We start from the raw sequence: 17011 nt of genomic DNA on the forward strand, positions 1-17011 counted from the left end.
GGATGTTGAGATTATTTGATATATTATGATCAAAAGTTTTATGACTAGTCTATTTACTCATGTTTTATCATCTAAATCAAATCTTTATGTGAACGGAAAATTTCAAATTTCATCCGAGATTGTCAAGAGTATAGGACAATTTGAAATCATATGTTTGATGACAACACGTGGATAATCGTTTTTCTTACCCATATTTGTAAGGTTTTGCCATCTGCATTCTTTCAAACTCAAGTAAATTGAAAAAATCGTCCAAAATTTTTCTAAATACATGGGATATGTCAAAACAATCACCATAACGCTATCTCGTGGTGACCACGCTGATTGGATTGTTCAATAGCCTTAGTTGCTGTGCCATCAATTCGACGTCATCTCAAGTGAGGTGACGCCAACCAGAAAAAAAGAAGAAGAAGAAGCTATATTATTATTTGTATTTTTTTCTCTAACTTCAATTCTGGATTTTTTATTCGTTTCCTCAACTTCCAGCATGGCTGCTCGAACATCCGTGAAATACGAGCACTGGCTAAAACAGCTAAAAACAACCCACTTAGAAAAAAACGTTCAACGGTGGTCCTTCATTGGTCCAATACGTTGGATCATTGGTCCAATGAAAGTCCAATCAATCGTTCAACGGGTGGCCAAGACGGGTCCTTCGTTTGCCGATTTTGAAACAGACCGTTGAACCGAATGCCATTTTTTTCGTTCAAGAAACGCGGCAGACAGAGGTCCATTGTTGAGCCATTTTAACATGAGGAGTTGGAGCCCCGTTGGACTAGTTTTACTGCAGAATTTCTGAAGTTTTCTCCACTTATTTGTTTAAACTAACAATACATACCTCCACAATACTTCTACTTCACGTAGAATAACAACAAATTTTCTTTCTATGTAAAGGTAACACTTAATTTTCACACTATTTTTGCAAGAGAAAAAACAACAACAAACCGTTCCAGCAAATTGAACGAATATTTCGTGCAATATGTCGTTCAACAAGCGCTCAAAAATCAACAAAATTGAACGGTCTGCTGAGAGGGAAAAAATAACTCTCATCTTCGTCTCGAAATTTTGAATTGTATGACATTACATTTCATTTTTAACACACCACATCAAAATTTTCGTCCTCATTTGCTATTTTCTTCTATTATCGAAAAGAATCTTGTTCTATCCGGATCGTTATTCTGACACTTCAAATTTTCATATGGATTATTATCGAAATTTGATTGCACGTTGTTGTCAACGGCAACAAACAACGACCGCATGTCCAGGAGCGCCAAATGTTCAAACTAACAAGTTGACGAACAGCATCCAAGCTTCAAACAGAAATTATCCACACGAAAAAGCTTCTGCAAATGCTACGCAACATATCGTGCAATCTTTTGCAGTGCAAACATTGTACGCGACAATCCAGTAACTAACACAAAAACAGCTGATTCTGTCTGGAAAACTTTCCCTTTGTCGTCGTTCGGAGGAAGAGAGAGAGGGAAAGAGATCAGCATCGACGATGGGAGCGCGATGCCCATGAGAGAGACGATCTGACGACGGCAGACAAAACAATTTCAGTTTCAGTTTCGAAAGAGCGTCGGTCGCGGATAGGTGAGTGTCTTTTCGTCATTGCCGAAGAACCGAGCGGCAGCATAGTGCGTCAGAAAAGAAGAACTTTCAAACCGAACGGGGGCCACCACGAATTTCTTTGCTCTCTGCCTTCTGATGTTCTGGTTTACGATATTGCAGTTTGCCAACAGAAGAGGAGTACGCCGAAAAGAACGCAAAAACTAGTGTGCGAAAAGTACCGTCGGGAAAGAGACAAACTTTAGCTGCACGGGTGCCAGAGTGAGACCTAGCGAAAATCAATTCTTGCTGGCCACACATCAGATTGCTGCTTCGGTTCTTGGTTTTTCGCGTAGATTTTCTTTTTTTAGGAAATAATTTTATGATCCCGAACCGTCGGTCGGTCGGTCCCAACGCGTGAAAAGTGTGTTTTTTAGTTGACGAGTACAAGTGTTCTAATTTTTTTTTTACATCCAAATAGGGAAGATTGGTGTTTTGAGTGGAAATCTTAATTGGTTTTTCGTGCTGAATTTAATAATCAATCAGATCGGAGTTTATTTATAACATAATTTAAGGAGAAAAAGTGCGGGTGAAAGTGAACGTGCTCTCGTCGTAAGATAATACAAAAAAAAGGCTGAAAGTGAAATGTCAAAAGTGTTGACGGCCAAAAGCGATGACTACTACCAGCGACAACTGGGACTGAGTGGAATCCAGTCATCCTTCGATGGAGATTCGTTGCCCGATTACAGCGAGTTCGATTCCGAATCTGTGACACTGGACTACTTCAAGGAAAGGTAAACAAAGCTGGAACGAAGCTAACATCCGTCAGTGTGACGACGGAGGGCTAAATCTCCCATATAAGGAGTTTCCCCCCCTAGTGCATGAAAATGTGATTGAGACTTATTTCGATTTAACTCAAGCACATAAACTAGGCTTTCTGTGGCAAAGCTAACCGACGAAAATTGGCAAATCGGACGTAGTTGCGTGTGCTAAATCTGCGCTTTTGTTTGCAACATAAAATTTTCCTCCCTAATCGCGACTGCTGCGTGCAGCTTTACTAACACGAACGCACGAGCGCTTGTGTGTTGGTGTGTTGTTTGCATCGGCAGCACTGAAGCATGTGAGCATCCTTTCCATCCAACAGCATTACTTTTTCCCCGACCAGCCTACTATTGTTGCATATATGAGAACGAACACCCCTTAAAATACCAGTAACCGAAACGTTTACGGCAACTAAAAATAGAGCAATCAGGTTTAGCACTTTTCCCACGATTTTTGGTATCATTTCTTAAACACACACGGACACCCACAATGAGAGGAAAGCATGACAGGTCTGGTTTCATTTTTATGAATTCTCGTACACAAACGCGGATGATCCTTTCTGGCTGTCTAGGGGTGCCAGCTTATCCAGAACTACCGCCCGACAACGATAAACAAAAGAAATTGAATTACGATTTCCCTCCGTATATCTGGCAACCCAGCTCGCCAGTCACCTTCTCTCTGTGGAGCACAAAGTGGCATAAAAAAGATCGAAAACAACACAAAAATAGCGCACGCCAGCGAGTTGGATGGAGTAAATATATTATCTCCCTCTCTCAACTCATCTAACTGTGCTGTGTGTTGTTGTTTTCGTTGTTAGAGCCCTCATCTGGAGTGCCGAACAAAACGACGGGTAATCGCCTTCGTGTGTACTCGTGAAGATATGCAACAATATGACGTCAGCCGTACCGTTTCCAGATCACCGTTCCACCGAGCTCTCAAGATGATCGTGGCATTCCAGAACAACAAATAACACTTGAAAAAAGATCAAGGGTCGGCCAATCGAGGTTTGTTCCCAGACGAATACGTTGTTGCACAACGGACGTCCAAACTTTGCCCTCCAGCAGTCATAACAAATCCATTCAATTGTCAGTGGAATGCACTTGTTTCATCACACAATCATGCTGACATACTTGAAACTTCTAAAATTTGTCGCTCAAATCGGGTTTGGGTTCTGTTCATTTACGACACTTGTCAGTTGATTGATCGTTCTTTCCATAAACAGATTTGTGACGACGATTCTTTGTGAGCAACAGATCTTTCTCAAAATATTGAACCACCTCGACAAATGGGCCTATTCTTGAATTAGAGCCTCTATTTGTTTACCTTCTTTTTCGTTTGTTCTGAAGACATCATAGCTCTAAAATATAAGGCTAAGCCACAAATGTTTTTGTCCCCATAAATTGTGGATCCGGACCACTGTGGATTGGACTGATGTGGTTCGATAAAATTTACTGGGTAATATTAATTTGTTTCACATGATAAAGTGCAAGGGGTTCGAAATCGTTAACCCTTTATGTAACGATTCATTGTACGAAGGACCGCATTTAATCAATCGTAAAATAAATGAGAACTGGTTTGAAAAAATCTACTCCTACCATGAGTTCTGTCGCATTTCATACACTGAAGTAGGCTTTGTGTTTTCAAATACTCTGAATTGCAAGAATTGTGAAACGGAAGCACTACCCAAGCTCAAAAACCCATGGCGAAGAAGTTAATCGTTAGTCACCAAACCATTTCTGATCATCTACACGTCATGAGAAAAATGGGATGGTGGGAAAATGGGTTCTACTTGTACCGAATGACAGATAGCAGGAAAAACGGCGAGAAAATTTAAGTTCCTTGGTATAACACGAAAGGATTTTTGCACCAAATTGTGACGAAAGTTAAGATAGCCAACAATCTACATCAAGTGCCAAATCTAATCGCTTCGCAAAGACAGCGATGTAATTCACAGCATGATGGAATCAAAATTGTGTCTTGTCCAACGAGCTTCTTAAACTAGGGAAAACAGTATATAAAAGGGGATTTTTTATGCAAGTATCTTTTTAGCAACACTGTTTTTAACAAATCACCCATGAATCGTGTCTTGTAGAGTGACTATAATCAGAGTGGCGGCAGCTGTTCGTTTGGAATGACAGCTCCCAGTTCCAAACGAGCAAACGACCTGTCAATTCAATGTAAAGCTAATGGAATGTTTTGAATTGTTGCCAAAATTACGGATGAGATGTCGTCACTCTGGTTATAGGCACTCTAGTGTCTTGTATCATCGTGAAACTTATTCAGTTTGATCTATAATTTAATCACGAATCGACTTACGAACGAACAATGCTTGCAAACTATTGAATTTTACTATCAAAATTCATGTTCGGTTAAAATATGAAGAGATTAACTTTTTTATCGAAACATTGTGTTCAGCAACAAAGCTAATTTCTGGATTAATTAATACGTCAACTAGAAAAATTGCCGCATCTTGAGTGCAGACCAGCTAGCAGCATTGCAAAAGCTACTTGCATCCCAAAAAAGTCACTGTTTGGTGTGGATTATGGGTCGGTGGCATCATCGGGCCATATTTCTTCAAAAGCGACTATGAGCAATTGAACATATCCCGTTACTGTGAATGACGAGCGCTACCGTGTGATGATTGACGACTTCTTTTGCCCAAAATGGAAGAATTGGACATGCCTGATATGTAGTTTCAACAAGACGGTGCCACATCCCACACGGCATGCGAAACAATGATCAAATTGAGAGCCGCCTTCGGCTAACAGTTTATCTCACGTTTTGGGCTCGTCAATTGGCCCCCTAGATCATGTATTTTAACGCCTTTGAACTTTTTCTTGTTGGGCTCGTGTCTACGAGCAACGATTGACGCACTGAAAGCCAATATTTAAGCATTTATTCGTGAAATACCGAGCGATATGTTGAAGAGAGTATGCTAAATTTGGACCTTTCGCAAAGGCCATTTAAAGCGGATCCGCGGCCAACATTTGCATGAAATCATCTTCGAACATTAAATTGTGTTGATCGTTCTATTGATTCCAATAAAAATTTCATAAATTTGTTTATTTTTTAATCAAATTCTATATCTATTGGAAATCGCCCTTTACATTTCAGTAAGCTTTAGAGAAAATTCAGCAGCTAGAAGTTTTATATGGGCTATCTATAATAGAACTAAAATTGAACATATTCCCAGCCAGCCGTTCTAGTTTTCTTTACTCGAACAGTTCTACTGTCAAATTTAAAACTGGTATACGTTGTCGTTTCTTTTGTTATGACGGGGATGTTAAACATTAGCCAATAAGCCATTTTTTGAGTCTACACGTCATGGGAAAAGAAACCAAGGTTCCTCATGAGCTGAATGATGGACCGCAAGAGCAGCGAAAACGGTGAGCAAAAGTCTCAGGGAGCCAAATCAGGTAAATTCGGTGGTTGCTGAATGGTGTTCGTTTCGTTTTTAGCCAAATGTTCACGGATAACGATGGCGTTGTGTGATGGTGCGTTATTGTTGAACAAGATTCACGAGTTGTTTGACAACAAATCTGGACGTTTTCGGCGAATTGCTTCAGGCAAACGTCTTATTTCGCCCAAGTAATACTCCTTGTTGACGGTCTGTCCTTGCGGAAGGAATTGATGATATACAACACCCTTGTAATCAATGAAAACTGTGAGCATCGCTTACCGCTTCTCTCATCTTCATTCACAGACTTATAGTCACTTATGAAATGTTCGTGCCACTGATAAACGACTGTTTTTTTAAGAGTATCGTTGCCGAAACACTCTTCTAATATTTACAATGTCGTCGCACCATTGAAACCGTTTTTAACGCAAAATTTAATGCAATATCGTTGTTGTAAAATCATATCCACTTTGAAAATTTACAATTATCATATTTTGCCACATGTGGAGGGAGCCCTAATCACCTTTTGATATCGAACTTATATTTCACAATGGAACTCATCGAACAAAACAATAAATGAGTTGATTTAGTGCGAAATAGCCTGAAAGCTAATCACTGATTATTTTTGTTTACTTTCTCTTTCGAGTATATCTGCGTTATTACACAAATGTTCGTTACATATCTGGTATAGTGAGAAAAATGGAAATATTGTTCATTCTACACGAATATAACAGATCGGCTGAAAAGTTCGTATCGTTTCTATGAGAGGGCGCCACTAGAATTAAATCCATACCATTTTCAGTTAGTACCAACCTTCAAAAGATACGTGTATAAATTTGACAGCTGTCTGATTATTAGTTTGTGAGATATTGCATTTTGAGTGAAGCTACTTTTGTTATTGTGAAAAAATGGAAAAAATGATTTTCAATGACCGTAAAGTGAAGTTGATCGAGGTAGCTGACACCCTAAAGATATCAAAGGAACGTGTTGGACATATTATTCACGAATATTTGGATATGAGAAAGCTTTGTGCAAAATGGGTGCCGCGTGAGCTCACAATCGATCAAAAACAACAACGAATTGATGATTCTGAGCAGTGTTTGGAGCTGTTATATCGAAATAAAACCGATTTTTTCGTCGATATATAACAATGGACGAAACATGGCTCCATCACTTTACTCCGGAGTCCAATCGACAGTCAGCTGAGTGGACTGCACGCGATCAACCGAACCCAAAGCGTGGAAAGACTCAACAATCGGCCGGTAAGGTTATGGCGTCTGTATTTTGGGATTCGCAAGGGAAAAACCATCATCAGTGACTATTTTATAGCGTTATTAGAGCGTTTGAAGGACGGAATTTAAAAAAAAAAAACGGCCTCATTTGGAGAAGAAAAAAAGTTTTGTTTTATCAAGACAATGCACCGTGTCACAAGTCGATGAAAACCATGCTGAAATTGAACGAATTGGGCTTCGAATTGCTCCCTCATCCACCGTATTCTCCAGATTTGGCCCCCAGTGACTTTTTCCTGTTCTCAGACCTCAAGAGAATGCTCGCTGGTAAAAAATTTAGAAGTAATGAATAGGTAATCGCTGAAACTGAGGTCTATTTTGAGGCAAAGGACAAATCGTACTACAAAAATGGTATCGAAAAGTTGGAAGATCGCTATAATCGCTGTATCGCCTATGATGGCAATTATGTTGAATAATAAAAACGAATTTTGGCAAAAAAATGTGTGTTTCTATTAAACGATACGAACTTTTCAGCCGAACTGTTATTGTAAGCTAACGTGAAAATTAAGGAGTTATTAACAGAAGAGAAAGTAAACAAAGAAAAATTCTCATTGGTTTATATGACATGAAATGCTCACAACGATATCTTGGTTGATTTTTCAAAGAGCCGGTATAAGCAAGTGACAGTTTCTCTTTGTTTACTTTCTCTTCTATTAGTTACTTAGCGGTTTCCTCATTCACCACTCGACTCTTTGTATCAAATGAAACCCGAAACCTTCGACTTCCAAAACAGATTTGTGAAATCCACGAAAACTTTTATAATCGCGTCACAATTATCGAAAGAGAAAGCAAACAAAGAGAAACTGTCACTTGCTCATACGGCCCTTCGAAAAATCAACCGAGATATGTTCGTTAACTATTTCGTACTCATAACAAAATTAAAATTCTGGGTGTCATTCGAACGTGAAAATTGATGAGTTTTTAACAGAAGAGAGAAAAACCTGTTTTAATCCGCCAAGTGGTGTAATGATGTCTTTCTCATATCAATTATATGGGACCACAATAACTTTCGTTTGAACCTATGTTTGTGAAAATCGGTCGCGCCATCTATAAGAAAAGTTAGAACACATATTTTCATTTTTTGCGCATTTTATCCCATAGCTTCGGAACCGATACTCGGTTCCTAATAATATTCAGGAATTTTGTATGGGACCAGAAGACTTTTCATATGAATCTAAGTTTGTGAAAATCGGTTCAGCCATCTCTGAGAAAAGTTAGTGCAAAAAAACATTACATACACACACACATTTTGCGTTCTCGACAAACTGGGTCGAATGGTATATGAAACACGGCCCTCCGGGCCTCGGTTCAAAAGTCGGTTTTCACAGTGATTGCATAACCTTTCTATATTAGAGAGGCAAAAAGCAAAGAATATCTCATTTAGCCGGTTAGCCAAATTTTGTGCTAGGGCACATAACCGTTTTTATTATTTTTACGTTTCGTCTTTGACTCATTAGTGCAGAGCAGTTCAAATTGAACTAGTCTCACCTAGAAAAATCGTGTAAATTTACGTCTTTTTAGACCGACATATTCGAGCGCCAAAAATGACTCATTTTTACAGTTGATCTAACACATATATGACACAATTAATAAGAACGTAATTCGCAAAATGACTGGATTTCACAAGAATGATTGAAATATGTGTCAAACATAACCCACTTTCCAAGCAGGCGTGTAATTTAACAGGTTTTAGCTCTGAAAAATATATCAGAACGCGTTGAACATGTGTTAGGTCAGAGTCATTTTTGACGCTTGAATATATCGGTCACAAAAGACTTAAATTTACACGTTTTTTTTCTAGTTGTTTAAATCATTTATGTAAAATTCACTCATTTTACGCATTACAGTTTAATGAATTGAATTATATGTGCGTTTGCATCAGCTGGAAATTTAATATTTTTTTGCTGTGCTGTTATGAAAAAAAATATGGCCAAGTTTCTTGGCATGTTTAAGTTTAAGTTTTATCACTGCCAAATGCTAATTACTTAATAGACACCGATTATTTGACGTCTTATACGGATAAAATGCTTATTTTTGTGACGTAAAATTTTACATCTTTAATATTTTCAGTTTAGTCATATTTTGCAGCAGACGGCAAATACCAAACTTGTTTAGTAAAAAAATCCTAGGAAAAGGTAGTGTTAGTGATAAAACTTTTGTTTAGAAAAGTTAAATGCTTCAAAAGCAACTGGAGCGTTTTAGTCGACAGAGGCGCTTTATACGACTTTCCTCTACCCGATATTCCATTAATGGTAATTTATTTTTGTTTCTATTTTAGTGGTTTTAACATTTTTTCAACGGGATTCCATTGTATAATGCATGAATCATAGTAATATTTCATTCGGATCGGCGAAGGGCCATCATTGGACCTGCGATACTGTCCTGTTAAAAAATTATCGTAGCAGGCGAGCAACGACGGATGGCTTTTAGCAAATGGAAACGTGGTCGGCGTTCTGTCAAAGATTAGTGAAAATATTATTGTCTCCCAAAGCAAACGTGTATCTATCGGCGCTCAACAAAGACACTGCCAGTCAGTGCGAGCAGGAAAGGGCACTACTGTTGTTCCCACTACGGCAGCAATGGTGGAGAAGGAAAAAAAATCACATCTGATGAAAGCAAAGACCACCGAGAGACGAACTAAGCTTGTGTGCCTGTGCTGGCATTTGACCGCGATGTGATAGCGCAGCGAAAGCGATGTCATTCTGGGCACCGGTGAACCTGAGATCATTATACGGTAGTTGGTGGTGGTGGTGGTGGTGCTGGGTCATTCGCACCAAGTATAACAGCCAAGAAATGACCGGTAGGTCGGTCGGAAACGTCCGGTGATGGCATGGTGCATGGCCAGTTTGTGAAACTTCCTACATTAGCTTTTAACGACTATGTGATATGACTTGGTCAGCACATTCGACAGACTGACGCGGGCGAAATGTGCTTACGGTGCAGGTTTTGCTGTTCCAGGTGGGACCAGGTCGTCCCGGAACGCTATGTCGAAAATGTTCGATTGTGTCTGTGCAATTAACTTACAGAATAGTCTCTGGCACGAGTGCTAAGATAACAAAAAAAAAGAACCAAAACGAGGCGCTTTTGTTTCTTGGCCGGAACACTTCTCTACGAGGAAATGGCCAGTGCAGTACATCTATGCGAAGTCGGTTAGAGTATGATATAAGGCAAAAACCAGGAAGCATCACATTTGGATCGTTTCACGTAGCTTTCGGAACAAGAATTACAATGGCGGCCGTGTCAGCAAGCATGCTGGCGTACATTTCGTTGTTTTTTTTTCGAGGCGTATGATGTGGGAATCAGGGCATTAACGACGACGACGACGACGATGACGACGATGATGATGATAATGATAACCATGATTATTGTGGAAAGGAAATTGCTTCTGCGAAACTTGGGCGTTCGGATGGATTTACTTTGCTGCTTTTTACTTTCATCTCGGGGTGCATTGTCTCGTTGTAGTCATGAATAATAAAAATGCTTTCGGTAGAAATTTGAAGATGTGGAATGTGGGAGCATGCCTTCTTTTTCGGTGCTCGGAACATTCCATAAAAAATGTTGACTTCTTTTCGATGCGATAAGTGACCCTCTACGAATGGCAACGGCAGTTCGGTGCTTATTTTTCTTTTTCTGAACCTCATCGGAACGAACCAAGTCTCCGTGCTCCGTTTGAATGAATCTAAATTGGTATGATTTCCAATCAACTAAACAACGACAATTACTGGAAAAGTTTGAGCTTGTGGGAAATTATGCTACACGAATTATCGGTTTACTTTTATAAGTAGTAATGTAGTTACTCAATACTCAAAAATTCAGTAGACTTAAATTTTCGGTGAACTGTCCTTGATATTCTGTTCGTACCGTGGCGCTTTGCTTTGGCAGCACTTCTTCAGCTCATCTGTTCGGTACTGTATGGCCAGAACCTTTGCTCGAAACCGCCAGTAGTTCTTCAGATACGGTACTGGAAATTCCCTATTCAATCTTCTGACGACATCGGAATTTGGTCAGCCAAATTTATCAACCTCAAAACAAAAAGTATAGGTGTGTAATGTCAGAGACATAACTGGATGTCGTGAATACGAATAAAACTGACACTTTTACTTTATACTTCCGAATATAAGTTAGTTGATCGATAGGCTACAGTACAGATTAGTTACATTAAACATTCTGACACACAAATATTACGAAATAACCAGTATAGTTTCTTATGATAAAATAATGGTGGTTCTGAAAAGAACCTTTTATGAAGACGTTCGTGATGGAGAGTGACGAGTTCAAATTCCGATGGATACCATTGACTTCCGATGGATACCGCTGACTTCCGTCTTCTATTTCCAGGATGACCTATTGTCCGTGAATGCGAAACTGACATGTGTTCTGTTGAAGTCTCCTGCTTCTTCCTCGATCGCACCATAATGAACACGATGATAACGACAGCCAAATTCGAAATGAATGGCTTCTGAGCCGGTGCTATGCATTTTATATAGCAAATCTGCAAAAAGTTTACTACAAACTACAACTGGTTGAAAAATGGGGCGTATACAGTATAGTGAAGTAAAATTTCGCATAATTCTTTGGGTATAAAATTATGGTTCTAAATGGCACCTTAGAGAGTTGTGATGTCGATTATTTCATTTCGGATTTCAATATTTTAGTAAAAGATACTATCAAAATGCTGTACGGGATTAATTTCTGGCATCCCAGAAGAGCCAAATTGTATAATTTTCTACGATATTAAACACTGATTGGATATATACGATTTTAAACACTGTTGCGAATTTAGAACTGTGAAAATTGCAAAAAACTTATCAAATTATCTTAGATTTGCACTACACTGATAATTTTAATTTTCGATTTACAAAGAAGCAAGCTTTATAGTTCTTTAGGTAACATTTAGAGCCATGCGAAGGGCTGATTTTGCATAATGTTAAACATTGTTGTTCATTTTCCGTTGTACTTTGCTCCAATGCAAACGACCACCAACAGGATGATGTAATCGATCTTCTTCGAAGGGAAACTGGCTCTGCGACCTGAGCGTTTAAGGTTTTGTACAACGCTAAAGGTCTGCTCTTATTACTAGCGACTGCTTCACCTGCCGACCGAAGTCCAAATGAAAGCATTGACGACTGCTCCACCTGACGATTGAAGTCCAAATGAAAGCACGACCTAAGCGTTTGAGGCTTTATACCACGCAAAAGGCCTGCTTTCATTGCCATCTGCTCCACTGGACGACTGAAGTCCAAATCAGAGTTGCCATTTTGAGATCTGTGTTTCAATTTGAAAAATCTGTGTAACATCTGTGTTGCATATTTTCGATCATAATCTGTGAAAATCTATGAACAACACGTTAAAAATCTGTAGAAATCTGTTAATTTTGATAAAATCTGTGTTCTGTGTTCAGAATCTGTGTTGCAAAATAGACAAAAAATCTGTGGTTTTACAAAAAAAATCTGTGAATATGGTAACTCTGGTCCAAATGAGAGTTGCGACCTGAGCGTTTGAGATTTTTAACCACGCAGGTGCACTCTCCGAAGCTGCTTTTTGATTAAATCATACCCACAACGTCCGCTTCCTTCCAACGCACAGCACAAGAAGAAATGATCGATTTTCGACCACAGTTCCCCTTTCATACGCAGGCAGTTGAAGATATGTGCCTGACTACCTCAAAATCGTCGTCCTTGCGCGAAGAACCCAAGCGAAAGTAAAGAGTTTTCCGCGTTGTTTTCAAATTTTGAGAAAACTTAATTTTTGAGTTGTTTGTGGTTATCTCACACTGTTTAAAATTTTATCATAAATTCCTGATCATATTTTTAATGAAATAGTGAAAGAATTATGTTGTTGCCATTAATACAAGTCGAGATATTCACGATTAAGTTCTGCCCATTCTTCCATATAGCTAATTTTGAAAAGGCACCCCATAGTAAAGTAAGTCGTATTCACGACAAAAAATCATGTAACTAAGCGAATTTTTAAAGTTATTTTCAGTGATTATCTTACTTCCCTATGAGATGGAAAAACGCTAATGTAATTCTCATCCTCAAACCTGATAAAAACTCAGCGGAAACATCAAGTTATCGACCAATTAGCTTATTTTCTTCTTTCAGTAAACTTTTTGAAAAAATTATCTTGTTGAAAATGATGTCTCATATAAATGACAATTAATTTTTTTTACCTGAGAAATTTGGATTTCGTCATGAACATTCAACTACTAGTTACATAGAAACATAGAAATTACCAACACAAAGAACTTGGCTTACATTTGATTCTTAAAGCTTACATTCTCTCCAAAGCTACTGTAAAATTTCATCCGAATCCGACTTCAGGTTCTGCTATTACAGGGCGATAAGTGTCCAAACTTTCAAACCGTCATATGGAATGACAATACAACACCGGTACGCACCGGTCCGTGCAACGTGGAAGAAGAAAACACAACACGAACGATGCGTGCTTTGTTTCATTTCGGACACGCTATAAAGAAAACGATACGGTTACGAATGTCTGCTACTAATGTGTGATTTTGGTAAAAAAACGCTGTTGTGGTCGATAAAAATTTTAGCCGAAAGAATAAAAGAATGTCAATAGCTGGAAAATTTGGACCAAATCGATTTTCACAAACTTATAGATTAAAAAAAAAGTCTTACAGTTGCATACGTAATTCCTGAATTCGTTATAAGGAGTGTATCGATAAGTGGTTAGCAACATTCAAACAGTTATTACTCTGAAATGGCTTAATTTTTTGCAGAGTGTTTTGCGGTGACATGTTTGTTTACATGCCAATAACAGCTGCGCAATCGATTGGTTTCGGTACGGTTTATCGTTTCAATGATGAGTCGAATTGATCCGGAAACGCGAACGAAAATTCTGCACACTTGATGCTCAGAAAGTGGTGTCACGTACAACGAAATTGCAAAACGGGCGAAAGTGCACCACACCAGTGTCAAAAATACTATCGAGAAGTTCGTTAAGACCCTTTCCATGAAGGATTTGCCCCGATCCGGTAGGAAAACGGGTCCCAGCCAGCCCGGCCGGGACTCTAAAGTGGTTGAGTACATCATGAAAAAACCCATCGACGTCGACGTGGGATTTGACCAAGCTGTTCAACACCAGCATCGGGATGATTCAACGGATCAAAGTTCGGAACTCCCTGATAACGTACAAGAAACAGAATGTGCCGAAAAAGTCCCTGGCACACCAAGTTCAGGCCAAAACAAGAGCGCGAAAACTGTATAACCGGATTCTACAGAATAAAGACGGATGCATCCTGATCGATGACGAAACCTACGCCAAGGAAGACTCTCTAGCGCTGCCCGGATCGCAATATTATACGAAATCGGTGTACCAGAAGGTGTTGGTCTGACAAGCAATTTGTACCTGTGGTTTACAGGGCACAATCAACACCAAGGTGTACGAGGAAGAATGTTTGAAGAAGAGAATGCTGCCACTGTACAGAAAGCATGAGGCTCCTCCTCTCTTCTGGCCGGATTTGGCTTCAGCCCACTACGCCAACTCCATTCTACAGTGGTTGTCAAAAAATAATGTACAATTCGTGGAAAAGGACATCAACCCACCGAACTGCCCGGATCTTCGGCCAATTGAAAGGTATTGGGCAATTGTCAAGCGGCACTTTCGGAAGGAAGGTACAGTGTCCCAAAACATGCAGGAGCTCAAAAAAAAACTGGACAGCTGCCACCAGGAAAGTCACAAAAGTAACTGTGCAGAATTTAATGAAGAATGTCAAGTCCAAAGTGCGAGCGTTTCACAGAAACTAAGATTTTCTTCAATATAATGAAATGCATAAAAATGTAATTTTTCTACAATATATCGAAAACTGATGTCAAAATATGTTTTTTGCTTTTTTATTCAATAATCAATGTTGCTAACTACTTTTCGATACACTCCTTACATGCTACTTCCGGTTTCGGAACTACAGGGTAAACTGGATTTGTAGATTTCGTTAGATTACGTTCGAACAAATTTTCCTGTTTCTATTCAATGAACAGTTGTTTCTGAGAATTCCACAGTAATATTTATGATGTTATGAGTAATATGAGAAAGGCATCATAACACCACTAGGTAGATTAAAACAGGTTTCAATTAAGAATTACGCGTCTTTTTGTGCGTACCAATTTACTTTTAGTCAGCCTTCAACTATAGCAAATAAACATGAACTTAGCGAAGCACTTATTGGCGATGAGTTTTGCTAATAGTCACTGTAATTTTGAATTTGTAGCTGTTTTTTATTTTCAAGTAGATCAAGTGAATTCAACGAAGCACTCCTTCTTAATAAGCTTGAAAATAAATCGAAACCCAGTGTATAATTTGTTACTAATGAGTTGCTAATTTGTTACGGTAATTTTGAATTCATTTCTCAATTTTTGAGTACTTTGCTAAGCTCAGATGAAGTGAACTTCCACTGTACGATGACGAAGCCCTGCGCCGGAAAAATTCAAGTTCTTATTTACCGACAAGTTTGCGAAGATGGCCATGGTTTGGCAAGCGATTTGCAGCTGCGGCCTGAAAATGGATCCATTCGTCACATCCATGACGATGGCATCCCAAGATTACATCCAATAATGCCCGAAAAGTTTCCGTTTCCCGTTCATCCGTAAGCATAGTGGCAAAGTCATCTTTTGACGAGATTTGGTCAGCTGCCACTACTTCAAGGTGGTTCTGGAGTGGTATGCTACCAATAAGATCTTTGACACAAAAAAACGGCTTTGCAGAATAGGATCTAGACACTTTTTTGGAAACATTTTGAACCGATTTTATTCGAATGGATAAAGTAGAAAAAATTCAAATTCTGCAAAAAATGTTGCATGGAGTTCAAGTCGATATACAAGAGCGCGCCATTTTTGATTTGGTTGAAATTTAGTCTCAAGATAAGTAATTTTGTTTCCTACCAACCATTCAGGCATTGGAATATGAGTACTTTCATGAGAAAACTACTCTGCACTATTTGCACTATTCTTGGAGTATGAAGAACATATTAGAGAAATTTTCTGTTTGTCTTCTACTCGTTGGACAATGATGAAAAGTAAAAACAGAAATCTAATATCAAGTAACCTAATCTCAACAATTTTTCCCAACAAACAATGGTCTAAATTCCTCAAAAAATCCGATTGATAATTGAATAACCGTTCGCATCAGCAATAATAAAGGAATCCGATTGCTCAATTCGTTTAATCTACTTCATGACATCGTAAAACCGTTTCTGCCCGACTAATGGACTGAGGAATTTTATTAACATTAAGGATCGATTCCGGTTCTGACTGCGTAGGACGGCTGGGGGGGGAGTAAGGAGGTACGGTATTGGTTCCACTTAAATTGAAGTTGCTTGAAAACCAACCCACGTACTCCGTTCGTATGTATTTGATCGGAAGGAGCTATCTGAAGTTCCTATAACAGTTGTAAACAACACTTCTTTCTAGCTGTTGCTCAGTTTGCTTCTCTGTGATACCGAGTTCTATGGGAAGCATGTTTTGATCAAGCAAAATTTATCTCGTTTCGCTTCGGAACGAATAAATCAGCCCTGCTTTAAGCTGCTATCGAATCGATAGTATCGGAACATACACCCACACAGAACACTGTGCATACTTCGGATCCACTGCTTACTGCTTTGCTCGAAACTATGTCAGATTAGGGATTTTGCAGAGAAACCCCATACACTTGCAGGCTCCAGAATAGTTTGACCACCCATTTCCGCTTACTTTCCAGTTCGTTTAGTGCGGCGGCACAGTGACGTAGTCTTTTCATTGCAACTGAACGTGACTATGGTTGACTTGCATAAACTGTAAGAAAATTCAGGTGAGAGTGTATGTGTACTTTCGAAGATAGCTAAACGTATTTTCATAATGCTAGGTTTGCTTTACGGCCCGTAAATCGAAACTTGTTTTCATCTCCGACGCACTTCGATGCAAATCGGCAAAAGTGTCTTACAAGTAGAGTAGAATTTTTCACAGCT

General features: G+C 39.0%; 1 protein-coding gene across 5 annotated transcripts in view; it reads left to right on the top strand.

The window, feature by feature from the left end:
- The first annotated feature begins 1523 nt into the window (after positions 1-1523).
- LOC131425731 (transmembrane protein 47) overlaps positions 1524-17011 on the top strand; it is a 144268-nt gene continuing 128780 nt past the window's right edge. Inside the window, exons 1-2 of one of the 5 annotated variants that reach the window (XM_058587833.1) lie at positions 1524-1587; positions 2024-2336. In XM_058587833.1, coding sequence (XP_058443816.1) covers positions 2188-2336 — 149 coding nt within the window. In that variant the 5' untranslated portion in view covers positions 1524-1587; positions 2024-2187. Of the gene's footprint in view, positions 1588-1724; positions 1744-1805; positions 1825-1875; positions 1895-1972; positions 2337-17011 lie in introns of those variants that run through there. The other 4 variants (XM_058587836.1, XM_058587835.1, XM_058587834.1 and 1 more) reach the window with 4 other exon arrangements.

Source organism: Malaya genurostris, chromosome 1 (genome assembly GCF_030247185.1).
Source record: "Malaya genurostris strain Urasoe2022 chromosome 1, Malgen_1.1, whole genome shotgun sequence".
Taxonomy (NCBI): domain Eukaryota; kingdom Metazoa; phylum Arthropoda; class Insecta; order Diptera; family Culicidae; genus Malaya; species Malaya genurostris.